This window comes from Chrysemys picta, chromosome 17 (genome assembly GCF_011386835.1).
Source record: "Chrysemys picta bellii isolate R12L10 chromosome 17, ASM1138683v2, whole genome shotgun sequence".
Taxonomy (NCBI): domain Eukaryota; kingdom Metazoa; phylum Chordata; order Testudines; family Emydidae; genus Chrysemys; species Chrysemys picta.
The window spans coordinates 16,057,079-16,081,650 of NC_088807.1; the positions used below are offsets into that span (position 1 = coordinate 16,057,079).

Below are 24,572 nucleotides of genomic sequence, written 5' to 3' on the forward strand. Positions count from 1 at the left end.
TGTTAGCAGCCCCTGTTCGCCCCCACGAAGTGGGCATTCACCCACGAAAGCTTATGCTCCAATACATCTGTTAGTCTTAAAGGTGCCACAGGACCCTCTGTTGCTTTTCACAGAATAGGCTCCTGTCTAGTCTGGGCTCAATTCTTTCCCCTGGTACAGTCCTTGTTCCAGCTCAGGTGGTAACTAGGGGATTTCTCATGACTGCATCCTCCTTTATCCTGTTCCACCCCCTTTTATGGTTTTGGCACCAGGCGGGAATCTTTTGTCTCTTTGAGTCCCCCCCACACACTTTTAAATGGAAAAGCACCAGGTTTAAGATGGATGCCAGCACCAGGTGACATGGTCACATGTTCTGTGAGACCCCAAGCCTTCATTTTTCCCAGCCTGTCTCACAGGAAGGCTTGCAAGTAAACAGAGTCATTTACAACCAATTGTCCTGGTTAATGGGAGCCATCAAGATTCCAAACCACCATTAATGGCCCACACTTTGCATAATTACAATAGGACCTCAGAGTTATATTTCATACTTCTAGTTTCAGATACAAGAGTCATATATTCATACAAATAGGATGACCACACTCAATAGATTATAAGCTTTGTAATTTTACCTTACAAGAGAGGTTTTGCATGAAGCATATTCCAGTTACATTATATTCACACTCATTAGCATATTTTCATAAAATCATATGGAGTGCAACTCATACTGACCACTAAGAGTGATTGTCTTCAACCCTGAAGCATGAGGATTTATAACCCTTCCAAAAAGCCATGTTCATTGGGAAATGCCCAATATTCATCAGAAGCAAAAGCCATCACGCTGTCATCCTCACCCCAGGGAAACGGACAGGTCATTTATTGCCTTCTGCCCGGACACAGAATTTGCAGATCTTATTTCAAAAGATGCTTTATTTGAATTTACTAAAATCAACTAGAGAAATGAGCGCATTTGGATTTGGATTCAAGGGTGATTATGCCACTGGCATCCGTTGATCAGAAGCGATCTCTGTTGGGAGAGCAGAGGTGTCCAGAGCAGGGCTCACACCTTTCATTTAATATCGAATGTCATCGTTCTGTCTCCTCCTGGCTCTGGAGCTGTCACCTGAAAAGGACAGAAGGACAGACCTTCAGCGCCACTTTACTAGCTAGGCAGCGAGATGGCAGAAAAGGACCTAGGGGTTAGGGTGGATCATAAATTGAATATGAGTTGACAGCACGGTGAGGTTGTGAAAAAGGCAAATAAAATTCTGAGGTCTATTAATGGGAGCATCGTATGTCAGACATGGGAGGTCATTGTCCTGCTGTAGTTGGCATTGGTGAGGTCTCAGCTGGAGGACAGTGTACAGTTTCGGGTACTGCACTTTAAGAAAGATGTGGGCAAACTGCAGAGAGTCCGGAGAAGAGCAATTAAAATGATCAGAGGTTTAGAAAACCTGACCTAGGAGGGGAGGTTGAAAAAATTGGGCAGGTTGACTCTTGAGGAGAGAAGGCTGAGGGGGGAACCTGATAACAATCTTCAAATATGCAAAAGGTTGCTAGAAACAGGATGGAGAACAATTGTTCTCCACGGCCACCGAGGGACAGACAAGGAGGAATTGGCTGAGTTTGCAGCTAGGGAGAGTTAGGTTAGATACTAGGAAAAACTTGCTAGCTCTACGGATAATTCGGCTCTGGAGCAGGTTACCTAGGGGAGGTTGTGGCATCCCCGTCATTGGAGGTTGGACAAACATCTGTCAGGGATGTTTTAGGTATATTTGGTCCTGCCTCAGCATGGGGTGGGGTGGGGCTGGGTGCTTCAGGTCCCTTTCAGACCTATATCACATGATTCCATAGTTGGGTACTTGGTGGATGTGTATGGGAATGGCTGGATGGGTGACTGTGGATAGGGATGTATGAGTGGGTGGATGGATACGCATGGGAATGTATGGATGGGTGTGTATGGGGAAGGATGGATGGACGCACGTGTGATAGATGGATGGACACAGAGTCACCAGATTGGGGCCCTGTTGTGCTGTGCGCTGCCCAGACACAGAGTCATGGAGATCAGGGGCCCCTTGCACTGGGTGCTGCAGATGGTCCCTGCCTGGAAGAGTTCTCAGTATAAATAGACAAAAGAAGGAGGATCTCCCTATGATGTTGCACTCCATATGGTTTATGGAAATATGCCTATGAATATGACATAACTGGAATATGCTTTATGCTAAATACCCCTTGTATGGTGTCATTAGAAAGCTTGTCATCTACTAAGTGTGTTCATCCTATTTGTTTGCATATATTATTTCTATAGCTGGAGTTAGGAAAATAAGGTATAAACTTGTATCACTGATGTAAACATATTAAGTGGAGGCCATTAAGGATGCTCCAGAAACAATCAGTTGTAAATGGCCTTAGTTATTTGAAAGCCTTCCTGTGTACGTGTGGGCCAGCCCATGAGTAATGGAGACTAGGGGTCTTACAGTGATATGTGACCATGTCACCTGATAATAAAATCCATGTTAAATCTGGTACTTTTCCATTTAGAAGGAGGAGTGGGGACCCAGAGAGACAAAAGATTCCTACCTTTTGCCAAAGCTATAAAAGGGGGTGGAGGAGGACAAAAGAGGCTGCCACTCATGCAAAACCCCCTGCTTACCACCTGAGATGTCTGCTGGAACTAACAAGGACTGTACCAAGGGAAAGGATTGGGCCAAGACTAGGAAGGAGTCTAGTCTGTGAAAGAAGCTTATTGGAACATCTCTGCGGGTGAGATATTACCTGTAATCAGTTTTTTAATGTATTAGGCTTAGTCTTGTTTGGTTTTGCTTATTTTGCTTGGTGACTTACTTTGTTCTGTCTATTACTTGAAACCACCTAAATCCTACTTTTTATACTTAATAAAATCATTTTTGTTCATTATTAAACGCAGAGTAAGTGATTAATACCTGGGGGAGCAAACAGCTGTGCATATCTCTCTACCAGTGTAATAGAGGGTGAACAATTTACTAATTTACCCTGTATAAGCTTTATACCGAGTAAAATGGATTTATTTGGGGTTTGGATCCCATTGGGAGCTGGGTGTCTGAGTGCTGGAGACAAGTACCTGCTGAGCTGTTTTCAGTTAAGTCTGAAGCTTTGGGGGTGTGGCCCAGACCCTGGGTCTGTGTTGCAGCAGGCTAGCGTGTCTGGCTCAAGAAGTCAGAGTTCTGGAAGACCCAAGCTGGCAGGGAAAATGGGCTCAGAGGTAATTTCAGCACATCAGGTGACCGTCCCAAGGGGATCTCTGTGACCAAACCCATCACACACACCCCTGGTCCAGATGGGGATGCTATCAACAGAGACCATCCCATTGCCCTGTCCTACCTGTCTCAGGCAGGGCAGTAGCTCCACTGATGGTCCCGGTCATAGTTGTCTGTGGTGGAACACCAGAACTTCCCCTTGGCCTCTGCCAGGTTGGTGCAGGTGCGGAATTTAAACTTCTTGTAGATGAAGGGGAAGACACAGGGCTTGTCATAGTCTGCAACCAAACACACCACCAGCAGGTGAGAACCATGGCCAGAATCACAGGCAGCACATAGCAAATGCAGGCAACATCAGACTGGAAGCAAACACTTTGTTAGATAGTTCCCCATGCAGCTTAGGGCTACGGGAGAGAGTGCAGCCCTGTGACGGGGTGCCAGGCAGAGCAACGAGAGACTTGGATACTATGCCTGACTCTGCTGGGTGACCTTTAGCTAGGCACGGCCCAGCTCCATGCCTCAGTTTACCCAGTTCTGCAACATGGGGCTAACGAGCCAAAGATGCCAAGGGGAAAGGCAAAAAATGTCTCTGCTGTTTGGGGTTATGTATGCGAAATTTGTTAGGTGGTTTGTGGGTCCGTGGGAAGTCTATTTAGCCAGTTTATACAGGCACAGGTGGTTAGACACAGCCACACCTCAGATGTGTTTTCGGGTACATCCTCTGTGGTTATTACATGCATTAGTCAAGGCCTCTAGATACTAGTGTGAGATCTGGGATCCCTTCTGCTGGGCACTGCCCAGGTAAACAGTTGCTGAGATTGGGGCACTGAGTGCCACCCAGACACAGAGTCACTGAGATCAGGGCCCCATCGCACCGGGCGCTGCTCAGACACAAAGTCACCAAGATCAGGGTTGTGCGAGGCGCTGCCCAGACAGACAGAGATGGACAGTCCCTGTCTCAAAGTGCTGCCAATCTAAACAGCCAATAGAAGGAGCCCCACCGCTCCAGGGTGATTTGGGGGATGGTTTTAAGAACTGCTGAACAGCTGCTACCCATGAACTTCAGCTTGCTCAGCATTTCCTAAAGGGCGGAGGGTGGGAACCAAAAAACCAACCAACCTGCTCTTAAGTGACTCACCCAAGGAGTCTATGACAGAGCCATGAATTGAACCAGACCTCGTTGAGCCAAACACCTTAACCGCAAAATTCAGCTTCCTCCATCCCCTGTCCTACCTGGCGTGGAGCAGTAAGTCCACTTCTTGTCCACGTCGTAATTCCTGGTGGTGCTGCACCACAGTTTTCCCGAGCTCGCCCCGTCGCTGGTGCAGGTGTGGTACACTTTCTTCTTATAGACGAAGGGGAATGCACAGCTCTTTCCTACTGCGTTCCCACCCAGGGCTAGGGAGGCAAAGGGAGGTGGTTATAGACACCACCAACACACCCACCTGCCTATGGTATAACGGCTCCTGCATCCCACTATGACCTGGCCACCCATCACCAACAGCCAAGAAATCTCAGGTAGGCGTTCATAGATCCCAAGGCCAGAAGGGACCATTGTGATCATCTAGTCTGACCTTTAGAACTCAGGCAAGTGAATTTCCCCTGGTTCGCTCTGTGTTAAACCCAATAACTTGGGTTTCACTCAAGTATCTTCTAGAACGGCATCCGGTCTGGATTTGAAGACATCATCATGGCTAAAGCATCTTCCAGGAGGGCCAACAGGAACCTGGCTTCCCAAAACACACTGACTCTATCGGTTCTGGGTCTGATTCTATGGCTGCTCCTAGACCCTGGCCTTGAACCTTTCCTGAAGGAATCCTTAGAGGCTCATTTAGCTGCTGGGAGGGGTGTGTTGTAATCCACTATCCCACCCACCAATCAGATAGACTCCCACTGCCCAACTCCCATTGGTATCAAAGTGTCACAACTCCTCATTGGCTCAGGGGCACAGCAGAGATGTGATGAGATCATACAGGAGATCTGGAGGCCCCTGGACAACTCGGTAAACAGAGGTGGATGAAATTTTTCAGATGAATTTTTTTTGGCAAAAAGTACAGATTCAGTGAAGCCAAAATGTGTTGTGAATTTGTGCCAGTTTTGTGGGATTGTTCATGTCGGAAAAATTATCAAAAATTCAGAAAAAGTCAATTCTTCAATTTGAAACAACTTCTGCTTTCAAAATCCCCTATTTTATTAAAACCAAAATTTAGAAAGTTTAAAAAATGCTCAAAATTGAAATGAAATGTTTCATTCGACCCAAAGGGATTTTTTTCCCCTTAAATTTTCAGTTCAATGAAAATTTAAAACAAATCATCTTTGGGATCCACCCAAAACAATTTTGTTTCCTGATTTTTTACTTCACGAAAAGTATCAATGAAAATTTCAGTTCCAGGATCCACCCAAAATGTTTTTTTCCCTGATCTTACAAATGATGGAAAATTTCGAACAAGCTTGTTTCTGGGCTCCTCCCAAAACACATTGCCCCAATATTTTTGATTAATTAAAAACTGTGAAATATTTCATTTTCTGGACAACCCGAGACAAATGTTTTTCTAATTTTTTGACACACTGAAAATTTCAGAAATTTCTTTTTAGGAACGCACTCCAAACCATTTTTATGACTTTGCAATGCAATGACAATTTTTAAAAAAATTAACTTTCATGATCTACCTGAAATGATTTCCCTCCCCGATGTTTTGATTCAATGACAATTTCAAAAAATTCATTTTCATGGCAATCCACGACAAGCTCCTCCCCCCACCCCGATTTTTCAGAATCACCAGCAAACCACAAATCAGTTATTTTTCCGGCTGCATGGGAAAAGCCAGAGTCAGATCTGCCTCAGAGGGAATGTACGAAGAGACTGGATACATTACTGATATCTGGACAGTAGCTCCACAGCTTATCCTGGTTGTAGTTCTGGGTTGTGGCGCACCAGAAATTTCCCATCTTGCCTCCAGCATTCGTGCAGCTGTGAAATAGCTCGGTTTTGTAGATGAAAGGAAATATGCAGCGCTGGCCATTCGAGTTCCCCCCATAGGCTGCAAAGGCAACGAGTAAATCAGAGTGAACAGCAGGAATGCCAAAGAGAGCGACCGTCGTGGCCGTTTTCTTAGCAAAAAAGAAAAGCCGGGGTAGGTGTGTCTCATCTCACTGCTGTGGCGAAAGCCAAAGATAATTTTGTACAGTGGGTGAATGGCGTTGCACCTAGGAGCATGGGATCACCCCGGGGCCCATCTAGCCTGGCATCCCATCTCTGACGGCCGCATCACAAGGAGGTGCCAGGCAATCTGGCTGCACAGGGGAAGCCATTTGTAGCATGCAGCCCCTCCAGCGAGCTCATTTGACCCGCAAGACTGGGTGACAGCATTCCCTGTGTTAGACCTCCACGTACCGGAATGTCCTCCACAAACCCTTTCCCCCTGTGCCGACACGGAGCGCTCTGGTCACGGCCAGGACTCACCCTTGCTCAAGCAGAAGCGCCAGAGATGGTCTTTGTCGTAGTTGGAAGTGGTAGCACACCAGGGCCGTCCCATCTGGTCATCGTCTGCTGTACAGCTGTGGTAGGTCTTGCCCTTATAGATGAAAGGGAAGACGCAAGGGGAGCTGTCTGAATTTCCCCCTGCCGCTGGTGGAGAAAGAGGCAAGGGAGGAAAGGGTTAAAAACAGGGCAGAAGGCAGGACTCAGGGCAGGCGATTTTCTGGGAGAACTGGGTGTGAATTTTCCCAACAAAATGATTTTTTTTAAGTGGAAAAAATGCCAATTCATGGGAATTGAAAGTGTTTGGGCCTTTTGATGAATGTTGCTGGTTTTGATGCATTTCCCGACTTGAAGATGAATGAGCTCTCCCCTGACATCTAGTGGTGAGCTGTGGAAGAGCACTTCAGGAGCTGATCTCACTTGCATGGACACACCCACCCTTCCTAGGTGCTCAGCATGATGGGATTGCTGGCCCTGGCTGGTGTGGGGGATCCCCAGCCTCCTTGTTATTGAGACAGGAGTAATAAAGGGCTGTTAGCCTTGTGCGAACTGAGGGCAGCAGAACTGTACCTGGCATACCCCAATGGAGGGACTCACCCTCAACTCAAGGCACTTGCCAGGCAGGGGCCATGGGTGCCAAAGCTCAGTGAACTGAGAGAGAGTGGGGACAGATGCTTCTGTGGGGCTGGGGCCTGGCCCATGGGCTGCAGATACTCTTTGACCTGTCCTCTCTCCACTCTCCACAGAGCTACTTTAAACTCAATTGAGAGTCTTGTTACATGATGCAGAGCTGAAATCACTGATACCTAGGCCTAAGTATTAGACCTGTTTTGGGATAGTATCTCTATTGCAAGAGACAGACCCATGTGCACCAGTAGTGAGGCTCCCCCCCTAACAGCTGAAATCACTGAGAGCTATGTTAAGTGATGGACCCTGAAGACTTCTTAGCGAGTGGCCAGCAGGGCAGCTGGTGGAGAGGTCCAGAGCAGAGCCCCGCAGAGAGGAGTGGGGAGTGAGTGCCTGAGCAGTGGAGCAAGTAAGGTGCCTCCTTACCCACCCTCCCTCCACTCAGGGTGGAGGTGAACTCTGCAGATGAGCCTCTGAACTCTAGGTCTTCACTGGCCAAGGACAGCAACTGTGAGTAGGGTGTAGAGAAGGGATGGGCATGTTAAAGGAACTTTTGGTTGCTGGATTTAACACCCTCAGGGGAAAAGGACACTGCCCAACTTACTGGGGTGGGTCTTTTGCTCATGGTTTATGTTTATGAACCCTATTTGGGGTGTTTTCCCAAATTAACTTAGAGTTACTTCCCTCCTTTTATTAAAAGTTTCTTTTCTCCACTCAGACTCTGCTTGCGAGAGGGGAAGTTTTGCCTCTTACGGGCGCCCAGGGGGTGGTGTGTAATTTGTCCCAGGTCACTTGGTGGGGGCTCGAGCTGGTTCTGTGTTGTATTGTTGAAAAGGAACCCCTAGATACTGAACCTGGCCCTTGTTACTGCCAGCTCTGACTGGCAGAAGGGTTACAGAAATTTAAGCTAATTAGAGTAAAAAAATAAATAAATAAAAAGGTTGAAATGGAAACAGAAAGTTTCAAAACAAAACTTTTTAACTGAGCTGAACTGAAAGAGAGTTTGGCTTTTCAGTTCATGAATATTTTCAAGGTTTCATTTTTTCCCTCTCTAATCTCAGAGGGGAAAAATATTGAATTCCCAAAAATATTTCTAGGCTAGGGAAAAGATCCAAGGTGTCGATTGGCAGCACTGGGCAAAATTTTGGTTTGGTTCAGTACGGGCACAGGACCTATATACAAATGAATGCTTCTTGTCCACTCATTTTGTTTGACTGTTCAGATACCACAGTAATGGAGACACTAAAAACTCCCAGAATAGAATAGAGCATTGCCCAGACACACAGTCACTGAGATTGGGCCCCGTCATGCCAGGTGCTGCCTAGACACAGAGGCAAAACCAGGAATAGAACCCATGTGTCCAGATTCCCTCTCCTGTGCTCTCTCCATTGGGCCACGGCCCCCATAGTCTGCACATACCAGCTGCAAAGCAAACCCACCCCTTAAGCCTCCCCTGGCCCCACATACCTGCTGTGCCGCAATACCTCCATTTATGGTTCGCTTCGTAGTTGCTTGTGGTGGCACACCAGGGCCGCTTGCTGTCATCCATGGTACAAGCCGTGTACCTCCTGCCTTTGTAGCTGAATGGGAACGTACAGGGATCCTCCGAGTTCCCGCCAAGCACTGGGAGAGATGGGGTGGGGGAGAGAGATGGGATGCGGGAGACAGAAGAGACAGAGAGCATGCTGGGTAATGTGGCTCACACTCTAATCAGAATCACCACAAGTTGAGCCTGTTTCCAGGTAAATAAAACCCCTCACCTCCCCGAGCCTCCCAGCAGCGTGACCACTGCCCCCCAACCACCCCAGGGTAGTGCAGGGAATGGGAGACTGGGTTATGGGGCACTGGCAGAGCTGTGTGGGGGGTGAGCCCAGGGCTGGGCTAGGCTAGCAGGGGCAGTGGGTCGGGAGTGAGGGGCACTGGCAGAACTGGGAGTGAGCCCAGGGCTGGGCTAACAGGGGCTGCGGGGCAAGAGTGGAGGGCACCATCAGGGCTGGGTGTGTGGGGGGCACATTGGGCATGGCCATGTCCCCTGCCATTGCCCCCTGGCCGGGGAGTCTCCAGAGGCACTGTACTTGTGTCAGGACAGTAGCTCCAGCGCTGGTCCGTGTCGTAGTTTGCCGTGGTGGCGCACCAGGGTAGGTGGTTCTGCAACCTGATGCAGGCATGGACGATGTGGTTCTTGTACACGAAAGGGAAGAAGCAGGGCTGGCCGCCTGAGTTCCCGCCGTAGGCTGGGGGGAGACACAGACAGGGACCATCAGGGGGTGGGGTGCCCTGTGGGCAGCGCAGAGGGGTGCGGACCCCTCAGCCCAGCCTGGACAGAGCCTGGAGCGGAGGTAAGGCCCACCAGAGATGAGGACTCTGCTGCCACCCTGCAAGTGTCTGACGCATAGACAGACAGAGAGACGGGCGGGGGTGTATTGGGCTAGACAGACAGACCAACTGGGTGAGTCTGCCCTGCCCAGCTCTGGAGACGTCGCTGGGGCAGGTGTCAGGAAGACGGTGGCCGAGCGCCTGGATATTGGCCAGACCTGCCAGCTCTGGGCATGTGGGATAACAAATGGGGAACATAACTCTCCTCTGTGCTGCCCGGTGCTGCCCCCCCATCCCCATCCCGTCCCCGGACTGCCCTCTGTCTCTGAACCATGCCCCAACTACCCCCGTCCCCATCCCATCCTTCGGCTGCCTCTGGCCCATCCCCGTCCCCCGGCTTCCCTCCCGTCCCATCCCCGGGCTGTCCCCACATCCTGTCCTGTCCTGCCTCTGGGTGCTCACCCTCCTCGGAGCAGACCCTGTAGGCCTTGTCCCGGTCGTAGTTGGCGGTGGTGGCGCACCAGAGCCGGCTGCTGTCCTCGGTTGTGCAGGCCGTGTAGACCTTGCCCTTGTAGGTGAAGGGGAAGACGCAGGGGGCAGGGTCCGCACCTGGCCATGAACAAGGGGCAGAGATCAGAAAAGGGGGCAACAGCTGCCAGGGGGCCCCTCCAAGCCTAGCAGGGAGAGCCCCGGGCCAGGGGTCAGGACACCTGGGTTCTAGCCACGGCTCAGGTTGGGAAGGGGACATCCTGGTTTGAGCAGGGGGGCTGGGAGCCAGGACTCCTGGGTTCTCTCTCTGGCTCAGGGAGGGGAGGGGGTCTGGGGAGCAGGGGCGGGTCTGGTGATGGACTCCTGCTGTCCATCTCCGACCTCCTGCCAGGCTGGTACGTCTCGCACCACTTCACAAAACACACTGTGCTACTCTACACAATGACAGCATGTCCCACAGCACACACTGCACTGCACACGCACACTGCCACACAGCATCCACTACGCCACAACCCCCACACCACGATACTAGCCAACAATACACAACACACAGTGTATTACACTCCACAACAAAACAGTCCCCTGAACAGCACCGTACAGCTCCACAACATGGTCTCTTATACTTTACACCACACAACAACAGACTGCTCCTCGGCACACACTCTTCTACACTGTACACCAACACACTGCTGCAGAGCCACACAATCTACTCCACTACAACACACTGCTCCACAACACAGACTCTATTACACTACACAACACACTGCTCCACAACATGCACTCTACTACATAACACAACAGCCTGCTCCACAACACAACACACAGTTATTAAACTGCACAACAAAACAATCCCCTGAACAGCACCATATGGCTCTACTGCACAACACGTTGCTTCACAATGTAGTCTGTTACACTTCACACCACATAGCTACGCAACAACAGACTGCTCCTCAGTGCATTCTTCGACACTGCACATCAACACTCTGCTGCAGAGCCATACAATCTACTACACCCACCACGCACTGCTCCACAACATGCATTCTACTACACAACACAACATGCACTCCATTGCACAAGAACACACTGATCCACACCACTCCCCAACATGCTCTCTACTGCACTACAACACAACACACACTCTAATACACTACGCAACACCACACTGATCCACAACACAACAACATACTGCTCCACAACATGCACTCTACGCCACTACACAACACACCACTTCAGAACAGGCACTCCATTACAACACACTGCTCCACAACATGTACTTGACTACACAACACAGCACACTGCTCCACGGCACACACACTCTACTACACACCAACACCCTGCTGCACAGCCACACACTCTACTACACTACACACCAACACACACCGACCCGAGACAGCCCCTGCCTCCCTTACCCTGGGTCCCCATGCAGAGCAGTGCCAGGGCCCAGGCCAGGACGCATGTGGCTGTGGGTGAAGTCATTCTCCCGTCCACACTGCCCCAGCCCCGAAGCCCCAGCCCCATATATACAGCCTCCCTTGGGGCTCCTCCCCTTGGCTGCGCCCCAGAATATTTCCTGCTCGACAGATGGCTTGCCACCTCACCACCCTGCCATGCCCATGGCATATCATGAACCCTCTGCTTCCTGAAACCTGAGCTCCCTGGGTGCCAGAACCTGTCCCACCCTGCCGGCTTAGGAACATCCTACACACCTCAGTCTTTGGTCATGACTGTTGTAGTCCAGGGGTCCACCTTACCTCTGCTTTCCATTATATTCTGCTTGATTATATTCAGCAGTATATAGACAGGCTTGGCTCCTGTAAGCCATGGCTTCAGCAGCTAGCATGAGGCTTGAGGCCTACGAACTTTGGCATAGATAAAACTTAGGTAACCAATACGTTTTGGGGAACTGGAAGAATGTAAGGGGGGATAATGACATCAGCCAACCACAGAAACATGAACTGACACCAGCTTCTGGAAGGTTTTGGTCAGAACATCCGACCACAAGATTGCCATGAGAGGGGAGATTGCCACCCCAGAAACCCGGCCAGACTGGGGTCAGCTGCCCCTGAGCCACTTCCTCCCCTCCCCTTGGGGTGTACCTGGATCCATGGGGGTCCTCCATCTCCTCAGGGTAGAAGGCCAGTGGCAGGCCCAGCGACTCCTCAGTGCCTTGGTCAGCAGGTGGCTCCAGAAGCTCTGGCCAGGCCTCGGCTCGGCGGGGTTCTGCAGTGCAATTCTGACAGCAGTTCTGGGCCCCAAGGCAGAACAATCCATGGACCCCCTAGAAAGGGATGGGCTGAGGTTTAGACACTACCTTTTATCCTATTGATAACACATTAGAACCCACTATACATAAGTTGTGGCATTGCTTGATGTAGTTAACTTTTTTTTTCCAGTTACAGCACCAGTATTAAACAAATTGTGAGCCTAAATAGAAGATGTGGAATTTGTTATTTTTAATTATATATTTAAATTAAATAAGTACATTATGGAATGAAATTGGAGAGAGTCCAGCGGAAGGCAACAAAAACGATTAGGGGGCTGGGGCACATGTCTTATAAGGTGAGGCTGAGGGAACTGGGGTTATTTAGTCTGCAGAAGAGAAGAGTGAGGGGAGATTTGAAAGCTGCCTTCAACTACCTGAAGGGGGGTTGCAAAGAGGATGGAGCTCGGCTGTTCAGAGGTGGCAGATGACAGAACAAGAAGCAATGGTCTCAAGTTGCAGTGGGAGAGGTCTAGGTTGGATATTAGGAAAAACTATTTCACAAGGAGGGTAGTGAAGCACTGGAATGGGTTCCCTAGGGAGATGGTGGAATCTCCATCCTTACTGGTTTTTAAGGCCTGGCTTGACAAAGCCCTGGCTGGGATGATTTAGTTGGGGTTGGCCCTGCTTTGAGCAGGGTGTTGGACTAGATACCTCCTGAGGTCCCTTCCAACCCTTACTTTCTATGATTCGATGAAATTAAATAATACATAAAACATTTAAATAAGCACAAAGTACAAAGTAAGAAAACACCTAAAGTATCAAATCGGCTAATTGCACATGAATCACGATTAGGTGTTGAATCTAAAGATAATGAAAAAACTGATATACAAGATTTAACTGAATATGAACAACAAAGATCTTGCTCAATAGCAAGAAGAGCAAGACCATTAAGTCTTTCTTGTCCGATTGTTGCTCTTTGTACACCTTTGATTTGTTTCATTTTGCTAAAAGATCTTTCTGCTTCAGAAACAGTGACAGGTATGGTGCAGAATCTCTGCAGAACTATGGTGACATTAGGAAAAAGACATTCCAACGTAAGCTCATGAATTTTATTTAACAGCTCTAGTGGTTTGAGAGGTGCACTTCCAAAGTTTGCCTTATAAATTGCCCTTGTGTGTTTCACCTCATCGCTGATGTCCGTGCATACATCGTTGTCATAGTCTCTGCAAAAAGCAGAACACAAGTTTTCAATCCGAGTATCAGTGAATTCCAAATATGACAACAGAAAGCTGAAATAATTATTGATATCTCTGGCTATGACAAACCGCTGTGTCAACCCCCTGATTACAGTCAACAAGCTTGTAAAAAACATTCACTTTAAAATCTCTCTCTTCATTCTCTTCTCCCAGTTGGACTTCTGGAGTTTCATCGTGAAACAGTTTTCTCTTTTTTGTGCATTTCTCAGGGATTTTAGTTTTGTTTGGCAGGTCTGTTGACATGGTTCGGCTGCATGCTTTGTTAGGGGGCTTATTTCTTCACCTCTCACTTCCCTGGTCCTTCTCGCATGAACAGAGAGCAACAATACCCGAAGTCCAAAGGTGCAAACAATTCAATGTTTATTGGGGTGAACTTCCAGCAAGCATGATTCGAGTTTCCTTCCTTAGTGTCCCCCTTCTGAGCTCTGACACCACAGAGCCTTGCCTGTGTCCCTGTTCCTGTTCCCATCCCCTGTTCCCATTCCCCGCTTAGCAAAACATGATCCCAATTCCACCCCTATTCCCATTCCCCCCTTACTTCCTGATTGACTGCAGACTATATAGTAAAACTTGAGTTCTGCTTAGCTATACCTTAACCAATCATTTTACTAAAATTTAACTAACCAATCCTAACATACTGTAACATGGTTATTTAACCAGTTATATTCCATCACCTTAATTGGTTTACACCCAACAAAATTAATTATACAGCAGACAGAACAATTACAGAACCAGATAGAAATTATACAGACAAACAATAGGGAAGTGGAGACTACAGTGATAGAGCAACACAGAAATGAGGATTTCACATCCCAGCTATTGATAAGTGAGTTCTTGCCAGACAGGATGCTATCAAACTAAGTTTCCTTTTACATCTTCTAGGCTCTTCCCTTTCTCTGGAGGTGATAGGAATATCAGGACTGGATTGTAATCCTAACAGCCCAATAGCACCTTATTTCCATGTGACTAGTTTGGAATGTGAGGAGGTGACCATAGGCTTCCCAGTTTATGGCTGGCCTCTGCTGCTTAGCTGAAGGCCTTAGCCTAAGAACCAGGGCTCAGACTGTCACAGTAAAAGAAGGCCCTTACACCAGCAGACAGTAATTTAAATTCTTTCTTTTATACCTCTATAACTAGCTAAGTGATAAGAATACACCTAAATTCTTAAAGTATAGGCCTTTGCAGACAGGCCTGAATATCTATATCCTAACACGCTTGGCTTCCGATAAAAGAGTTTTCCACTTACCACGTAACTCTTTAAGCTCCTCTGTCAAGTTGTCAATGTTTTTGTACTTCCACATCAAGAGTTGCCTCTCTTGATTGAAGAACCTTCTTGCATTGATCTATGGCAACCAATATTTTGAGTCATATTGTTGCCATCAAAGTACATTTAAATGACTGTATGTAGCGCTGAATTCCCTTTAGCTCTGTTTTGCACTCAGAAGACAGATTTAGTTCCTCGCACTCGATAAGTGCATGTTTTATTAGTGGCAAATGTTTTGCAATTGGTTTAACACTTTCCACATGAGCTGACCATCTAGTCTGAGACAGATTATACAATGAAAATCCAATCTTTGTTTGCAATATCTCCCACGGTTTAGGACGGTAAGCAAAAAAATTGTAGAGTTTTGTACGATCCCCAAAAAATGTGCTTACACTCATCACAGCACTCTGCTGCATTTGAGCCACACAAATTTAAGCTATGAGCGCCACAATTAGAAATTTTAGTGAGAGGATTAATTTCGGTAATAATGGCTTGAGCACGCTTATATTTGCCAGCCATATTCAAACCATTGTCATACCCCTGACCCCTGCAGTCTAGCAATGGGATATTGTGTTTTTCCAGTACAGTTATAATCAGGATAGCAATATCTTGTCCAGTTTTTTTGTTGCAGTCAACAAACTCCAGAAATCATTCTTTGATAGCAAAACCTGTATTGCCATGTAAAACGTATCTTAGGATGATTGTAGTTTGCTCCGTGTGAGAAGAATCAGGGGTAGCATCAACAAGCACAGCAAAATATTTAGATTGTCATCTTTCCGATAATGTTACTTGAACTACTTTTGTGCTGCCTGCCTGGATAAACTCATTCTGACTGTCTGCAGAAAGATAATGACCTTGAAGTAATTTTCCATTGTCTTGAGATTGCCTCACTTTACTTTCATGATCCTGAAGAACTGGACCGTATTTGGCAAGCAATTCAACAATTCCAAGAAAATTACCATGATGGCAGTCTCCAATTGTGTTTGAAGTTCCCCTGAAAGCAAGTCCTCTCTGTGACATTCTATACTTTGGGGGAGTGTACTGTAACCCCCATATTCCTCATTGTCATATAATCATGATCTTACATATAAAGCATGCCTTGTAAGGTATCAGGGGAAAGGTTATGATCTGCTGAAAGTAATTTCTCTATCCATGTGTGTATCATTAATGCATATGAAGTTATGAGAATTGTGTTGTATGGTTGTCACTTAAACATGCTGTAAGTTGGAGAATCAGCCAGATATTAGTTTTCCAGAGGAAACAGCAAGGAAAGTAACCAACGCCTGGGCGGGGTGTCAAACAACCATCAACAGCCTTTGTCCAGCAAGGGAGCTACAATGCAATGACTCACCTGCATGAGGCCACACCAGGGGAATTGCTCAACTTTGCTGGGAGAGATTCAGCAATGCCTTCCAGACATGCCTGGACTTGTGCTACCCAAGCACATGGACTGACAGTATAAAACAGACAGAGTGGACACGTACTGGGCCTTTCTCCTGCCCACCTATGCTGCAAACAACTGAGACACTGAGAAGACGACAAGACTCCAACATAGGAGTCTGGCCCAGGTTTAAGGAACAAACCGATATATTAAGGACTGCACTATGAAGTGGGGTGAGAAAAACTGTTTAATCTAGTTGCTGCCCAGTCTAATATGGTTGAGAGTTTAGACTGTGTGCTTATATTTTATTTCTTTTGGTAACCACTCTGACTTGTTATGCTTTGACTTATAATCACTTAAAATCTATCTTTATAGTTAATAAATTTATTTATTCTATCTGAAGCAGTGCATTTGGTTTGAAGCATGTCAGAGACTCTCCTTGGGATAACAATGCTGGTACATATCAATTTTTTTGTTAAATTGATGAACTCATATAAGCTTGCAGCATCCAGTGGGCATAACTGGACACTGCAAGACGGAGGTTCCTAGGGTTGTGTCTGGGACCGGAGATATTGGCTAGTGTCATTCGTTTGCAAGTAGCTGGGAGCAGCTTACATGCCAGAGGCTGTGCGTGAACAGCCCAGGAGTGGGGGTTCTCACAGCAGAGCAGGGGAAGGCTGGCTCCCAGAGTCAAGGATTGGAGTGACCTAGCACATCACTGGTCCAGATGACACCAGAGGGGAACGTTACACTCTCTTACCTAGGAACAACATAATTGACAACATTTGGTTAAGCAAATCCCTCCAGTACTTCACTTTAGCTTCTAATTCTTTTTCTAGCTGTGAGTTTATATCAGTTCCTTGGGCAAGTCTTCCCTCTAGATCTCGCCATTTCAGATAACATTGCTTGTGACGATCACTGACTTCATGAGCAGGCAATTTATCCTACAATTTGCACCATGACAATTCCTTTTCCCAGCCCTTGCCACTTGCCAAAACCGATTTGCAAAAAAACAGCGTCTGAACTGAATAATCTATAAGGGAAACAAAAGAGTGATTCTGCACTTTCACGCCACAGAAGTCTCATAGACTCATAGACTTTAAGGTCAGAAGGGACCATTATGATCATCTGGTCTGACCCCCTGCACGCTGCAGGCCATAAAACCGTCCCCGCCCCTTCCCTGGACTCTGCCGCTGAAGTCCCCAATCCTGTTATTAGTGACCTCAATCGGCAGAGACCCTCCTGCTAGAGATCCCTGCCCCATGCTGCGGAGGAAGGCGAAAAACCTCCAGAGGCTCAGCCAATCTGCCCTGGAGGAAAATTCCTTCCCGACCCCAAATATGGCGATCAGTAAGACCCCGAGCATATAGGCAAGAGTCTCCATCCTGACCCCTTTTAGCCATTATGCTATTTACCTACCATTGCTTGGTTTTCCTTGACAACTATGTTTTACCATTAAACCATTCCCCCCATAAACTTATCTAACTTAATCTTAAAGCCAGACAAGTCCCTCGCCCCCACCGTTTCCCTCGGAAGGCCGTTCCAATATTTCACCCCTCTAACGGTCAGAAACCTTCGTCTAATTTCAAGTCGATCCCTGTCAGAAACCTCTCCATTTCTGGGGGTTGATTTTAATGTAGAATTCAGAAACTTTCTTTTTCCGTCATCAGGAAATGTGTTTGGATGCCTAGGTGGCCCTTTTCGAACAACAGTTTTGATCAGAGTTGCAGATAGCGCACTATTTGATAACAGTCCCAAATCAAATCCACATCCTTCATTCTCTTGGAATGCAGTATTACTTTCATCAGTGCTTGCTTTTTCAGTCTCATTTGGATCGAGTGTTTCCTCCCATGCAAGAACACTAGTTTGGACTGTTTTTGTACTTAAAAAAATCACACGTTTTAACAGAATCATCACAGGCTTTTTCATCACAGGCTTGCTCTGAACTGTTAGGCCCACAAATAGCTGTAGTGACTAGTGGTTCTGCCTGATCTTCTTTAGGCCTAACCTCACAATCAAAGTACGACTACCCTGCCTACTTTTTTCATTGGACTTCTTGTTTTTCTTTTAGTTTCTGAGCTCTGGACTTATGTTTGTACTCCATAATGACACTCTGCCAGACTGCCAGTCACAACAGCAGGGTGCAGCAGCGCTCTGGCAAACTATTACCAGATGGGCTATTTTTAACCAATGGTTTAGGGTTTATTTTTTAGCAGTTGCAATGCAAATTGTGCTATTTTGGGCTTGGGCTATTTTGCTGACCCTCACTCCAAAATATATTGTCTGCCTGAGAAGTGCTGCTGGGGTGGGGAGCAGGCGGGCTGGAGCCGGGCCCCATGCTGCTGCTGGCTTGGCGTGGCATCGCCACAGGGGTGTGGAGCTGGACCACATGCAGTGGCTGGTGCATGCATGCACAAGCTGTGGATGCAGTCGGCCTGACATTTGGGCAGTGCTGCTCCTGCGCTCCCTGGTGCCCAGCAAACTGCTGGCTGCACTGCTGGGAGCATTCTTCCAGCATGGCCAGGGCTTCCAGATGCCCACCTGGCTGCCTTTGCCACCACTGGTATCCCACCTCCGCACATGCACCTAGGAACCCTTGCAGCCTGCCTGGGTGATTTAAAAGGGCCAAGGGCCCCCATGCCCTTTTAAATCATCCAGGCCCTGGAAAATTGCCCCTACCCACGTCGGCAGGCCTGCTGCTATGGTCTCCCACTTGGGAGCAAGCAGGGGGCATCTGTCTCCTCTGGCAGCTGCAGTGCAACTGAGCTCCAGGACCTGCCCTCTATATTTCCTGTCCCGCCTCCTGACTTCTGGTGGGAGGAGTGAGAATGGCCTGGCTCCACCCACCTGCGTTCAGAGAGTGGCCCCTCCCCCTCTGGCTTGATGAGAGGCCACTCTACCTCACTACACTGTGTCAGACAAATGTCAAGGTTTTGACTTTTTGTAATGGGGAAAATCAAGAAATTGACTTGTCGGGTCAGGAAAATCTTTGAGATATCAACTTTTTGTGACAGAAAATGTTTGAGATTTGACCTTTCAGAGTGAGAAAAATTTTGACTTTTGGGGACCGGAAACTTTTCAAGATTTCAGTTTTCCAGGGTGTGAGTTTTTCTGAGATGGTGACTTTGCATGATGGGGGGATTTTGGCTATTCAGGATGGGAAATTTTGTCAAAATCTTGACAATTTTCCCAGCAGGGGAATTCTGTTGCCTTCCCACCTCTACTCCTGCACTGCGTCTGTATAACAACCACGAACCCCCGGTCCGCAAGAGTTTAACACCAAGCCATGCCCCCTTCCCCAGTGAACTACAGGAGCAAGCATGAACAACAAGGAGTCTGGTGGCACCTTAAAGACTAACAGATTTATTTGGGCAAATATGCCCAAATAAATCTGTTAGTCTTTAAGGTGCCACCAGACTCCTTGTTGTTTTTGTAGATACAGACTAACACGGCTACCCCCTGATACTTGAGGAGCAAGCATGGTTAGCTTTCAGCTTTTCAGCTGACTACAGAAGCATGAAGAAGAGCAGAGACAGCATGGACTGGAGATGACTGAGCGGATAGGTAGAGAGATCCCTCCTAGGGTGAGTGGGGAGGTACCTCGGGTGGCCAAGCCCGCAGGGAATCCCAATATGAAATTGCTGCCCCAGTTTAAGGAAGGGGAGGATATAGACCAGGGGTCAGCAACCTTTCAGAAGTGGTGTGCCGAGTCTTCATTTATTCACTCTAATTTAAAGTTTCGTATGCAGTAATACATTTTAACATTTTTAGAAGGTCTCTTTCTATAAGTCCATAACATAGAACTAAACTATTGTTGTATGTAAAGTAAATAAGATTTTTAAAATGTTTAAGAAGCTTCATTTAAAATTAAATTAAAATGCAGAGCCCCCCAGACTGGTAGCCAGGACCCAGGCAGTGTGAGTGCCACTGAAAATCAGCTCGTGTGCCGCCTTTGGCATGCATGTCATAGGTCGCCTATCCCTGAGATAGACGCTTACCTCACTGCTTTTGAGAAGGCCTGCAATTTGAACCAGGTTGATCCTGCAGACAGGCTTCAGCATCTCACCCCCTTACTGGGCTCCAAGTCCAGAGGGATCCTCAGCCAGATGGATGGGGTGTAAGCAGGGGACTATGAACTGCTCAAACAAGCCCTGCTGCTCAAGTTTGAGCTGACACCCAAGGCGTACAGGTAAAGGTTCTGGAGTTTGCAGAAGGTCCAGTGGTTGATCTACCTGGAACTGGCCACCCGGATGGGGGAATACATCCGCAAGTGGGGGACTGGGGCCAGGATCCTGACCAGGGAGGATGTATTTGAGCTGGTGGGGCAGGAATGACTATATGAGTACAGTCTCCCTGACCTGAGAACGTGGCTGGTGGACAAGAAGCCAAAGAACCTGGCGGCTGGCTGATGAGTTTGTGGACAGCAGGTTGGAATATGGAACGAGTTCCCAGGGAGATGGGCCCACACTGAGGGTGCAAAAGGGGAGTCACCCACGGGCTTGGATAAACCCTTCCTGAGAGGGCAGGTGATTCCAGAGCTGATCGGCCAGCCCCAGGGGATCAACGGGACCTGAGGTGCAATTACTGTGGGCAGAGGGGCCACAGATGGGCCTGATGCCAATAGCTCAGGGACAAGCTGAGCAAGCCAAGCCTTCAAGGGATTAATTGGGTGGGGGACCAGTCAGAATAGGGGCAGGCTCCCCAGATGAGTGTGGCTGGCAGTGTACCAACGGCTCCGGAGGGAAGAGGAGTCTCCCAGGCCAGCTCCTTGTGGGGGGTTGATGCTCCAGTTTCAGGGCTCTCAGTCTACTGGGTGGGCATGGGGCAGCCCCTGAGGAGTGAATCCCTCATTCCCCTGGAGGTGGATGGGAAGCAGGTCACAGGGTACTGAGACCCGGGTGCTGAGGTGAGGCTGGCCCGGCCCAAGGTGGTAGTCCGGAACCGGGTGGTGCCCAACCCCTACCTGACCCTGACGGGCATGTGCAGACCTCTGATTAAGGTACCCGTGGTGCGGATATGTCTAAAATGGGGGGCCATGGCAGGCCCCAAAGATGTGGGGGTGCACTATCAGTTGCCAGCCAAGGTGCTGATGGCAAGTGACCAACTTCATGTCAACCTTGCTCTGGTGCTTGTGGGAGATGTGTGGGGTCCGGCACATCAGTCCAACGGGCTGGTGGATAGGTTTAACAGGACCCTAAAGATGATGCTGAAAATGTTTATAAACCAGCACCCGCAGGACTGGGACAAGTATTTACCCCACCTGCTGTTCACATACAGGGAAGTGCCCCAGGAATCCACAGGATTTTCCCCCTTCGAGTTGCTGTGTGGGAGGAGAGTGAGGGGACCCCTGGACTTGGTGAGGGACAAGTGCGAGGGGAAGACCACCCCCAGTGGAGAATCAGTGGTGGGGTATGTACTGACTCTCTGTGGAAAGTTCGCTAAGTGCATAGGCTTGGCCTGGGAGAACCTTGCCAGAGCCCAAGGGAAGAAGGTCTGGTGCGACTGCACGGAATGGGCCCACACCTACGCCACCGGAGACCAGGTGATGGTTCTCGTTCCCGTGAGACAGAACAAACTATAAGCGGCCTGGGACGGGCCCTTTAAGGTCATCAGACAGGTAAACGAGGTTAACTATGTAGTGGAACTGTCCAACCGGGCTCACAGCCACCGGGTGTACCATGTCAACATGATGAAGCCGTACTGGGACAGGGAGAAGCTGGTACTGGCCGTGTGTGGCCGGTGGGAGGAGAAGGGGGATGATCCCCTGGTGGGTCTCTTCCCTGAGACAGGAGACGGCCTCCTGCTGGAATCAAACCCCTGCCCAGCAGGCAGAGATCAGAGCGGTGCTACATTCATACCCGCAGCTGTTCTCCAAGTGGCCTGGGCTCACTAACCTGGCTGTCCACCAGGTGGAGACGGGAGCCCACCCTCCTGTCAGATATTCCCATTCAGAGTCAGGGAGAAAACAGCCCAGGACCTGGAGAGAGAGGTCAAGGACATGCTGGCTTTAGGGGTGATCCAGCCGTCCTCCAGCCCCTGGGCCTCACCCGTGGGGCTGGTCCCCAAGAAGGACAGGTCGATCAAGTTCTGTGTGGACTATCAGAAGCTCAGTGCCATCACTGTGTCCAATGCCTACCCTATGCCTAGGACTGATGAGATCCTAGATAAGCTGCGGGGTGGGGGGCCTTGTTACCTCACTACCATGGATCTCACCAAGGGCTACTGGCAAGTGCCTTTGGATCCAGAGGCCAGGCTGAAGTCTGCTTTTACCACCCCTCTGGGGCTCTATGATTTCCTGGTCCTACCTTTTGGCCTCAAGGGGGCACCTGTCACCTTCAGCACCAGGTGGACCAGTTACTGAGGAGGATGGAGGACTTTGCTCTCGCATACATTGACCATGTCTGGGTCTTTAGCTGGACCTGGGAAGAACATGTGTCCCAGGTGAAGAGCATGCTGGGTCACCTCCAGGATGCAGGACTGATGATAAAAGTAGGAAAGTGCAAAGTAGGGATGGCAGAGGTGTTGTACCTGGGCCACAAGGTGGAGAGCAGCTGCCTAAAGCCAGAGACGGCCAAGATGGAGGCAATCAGAAATTGGTCCACTTCCCAAACCGAGAAACAGGTCCAGGCTTTCATAGACTCATAGACTCATAGACTTTAAGGTCAGAAGGGACCATTATGATCATCTAGTCTGACCTCCCGCATGATGCAGGCCACAAAAGCTGGCCCACCCACTCCTGGAATAATTCTCTCCCTTGACTCAGATGTTGAAGTCCCCAAATCATGATTTAAAGACTTCAAGTCACAGAGAATCCTCCAGCCAGCGACCCCTGCCCCATGCTGTGGAGGAAGGCGAAAAACCTCCAGGGCCTCTGCCAATCTACCCTGGAGGAAAATTCCTTCCCGACTCCAAATATGGCGATCAGCTTAACCCCGAGCATGTGGGCAAGATTCTCCAGCTAGACCCTCCGGAAAAAGTTCACTGTAGTAACTTTTAATATCCCATCATTGACCATCATTGGGATGGCGGGGTACTACTGGAGGTTTGTGGCCCACTTTAGCTATGTGTCAGCTCCCATCACTGAGCTATGCAAGAAGGGTAAGCCAGACAAGATGGTCTGGACTGGGCAGTGCCAGAGGGCTCTCTGCGTGCTGAAGAAGGATCTGGTCAAGGGCCCGGTGCTGGTAAACCCAGACTCTGACAAGCCCTTTATGGTGTTCACCGATGCCCCAGATACAGGGCTGGGCGTGGTGCCGATGCTGACTGATGCAAAGGGGGAGAAACGCCCCATCCTGTACCTGAGCAGAAAGCTGCTGCTCCAGGAGCAGGGCTATGCGGCCATAGAGAAGGAATGCCTGGCCATGGAGTGGGATCCTAAAGGGCTGCATCCCGATCTATTTGGGCATCACTTCACTGCCCTGGTTGCACCAGATGAAAGGGGCTAATGCCCCTTTGAAAGGGCCCTTGGCCCTCCAGGATTACGATATGGGGGTGGTCCACATTAAGGGGAGTGCCAATGTTATATCTGATTCTGTGTCCAGGAGAGGGGGGCCTGAACTTTCCCAGGCCACTGGCTAAAGTGACTTCACTCAGTTTGGTCTCGGAGGTGGGAGAGTAGGGTTGTCAACTGTCTAATCACACAAACCCAAACACCCTTGTCCCTTCCCCACCCCTTCCCCAAGCCCACACCCCTGTCTCGCCCCTTCTCTAAGGCCCTGCCCCCGCTCACTCCAGCCTCGATTGCTCACTGTCCCCTACTCTCACTCACTTTCACCGGGCTGGAGCAGGGGGTTGGAGTGTGTGAGGGGGTTTGGGCTCTGGTAGGGAGTTTGGGTGCAGGAGGAGGCTCAGGGTTGGGGTAGGGGGTTGGGGTGCAGGAGGGGATGCAGGGGGCAGGATCTGGGAGGGAGTTTGGATGTGGGAGGAGCTCAGGGCTGAGGCAGGGTGTTGGGGTGCAGGAGGGGGTTCAGGGTACAGGCTCTGGCCGGCCCTTACCTCCGGTGGCTCCCGGAAGTGTCCGGCTTGTCCAGCAGCGGCTCCTAGGCTCAGGGGCAGCCAGGGGGCTCTGTGTGCTCCCTCTGCCTGCAGGAACTACCCTCGCAGCTCTCATTGGCAGTGTGTAACGATGCTGCCTTTGGTGGGACGCTTCTGAGAGTATCAATTCAAGACAAATTGCTTAGATCAGGGCAGTTACAGCCCAAGGCTGGGGTTTCTCCACGTCTAAGGCAAACCAAACCAGCCAGACAGAGAGAACTTTGGTTTTACCCCACTGGCTAACCATAAGTCATACAAGCAATTCCCCTAGACACTCCAGTTTCCCAGTATCACCACCAGTGCCACTTG

General features: G+C 49.1%; 1 protein-coding gene across 1 annotated transcript; it reads right to left on the reverse strand.

Moving 5' to 3' along the window:
• Positions 1-708: 708 nt before the first annotated feature.
• On the reverse strand, positions 709-14,885 carry LOC101945434 (uncharacterized). Its single transcript, XM_065571873.1, has 10 exons — positions 14,831-14,885; positions 12,222-12,345; positions 10,099-10,310; positions 9,396-9,554; positions 8,788-8,943; positions 6,676-6,840; positions 6,089-6,253; positions 4,446-4,610; positions 3,337-3,490; positions 709-1,099 (listed from the first exon to the last, which is right to left on the reverse strand). Exons 1-9 carry the CDS (start codon positions 14,883-14,885, stop codon positions 3,342-3,344), a joined length of 1,350 nt encoding a protein of 449 aa, XP_065427945.1. The 3' UTR covers positions 709-1,099; positions 3,337-3,341.
• Between the last annotated feature and the right edge of the window lie 9,687 nt (positions 14,886-24,572).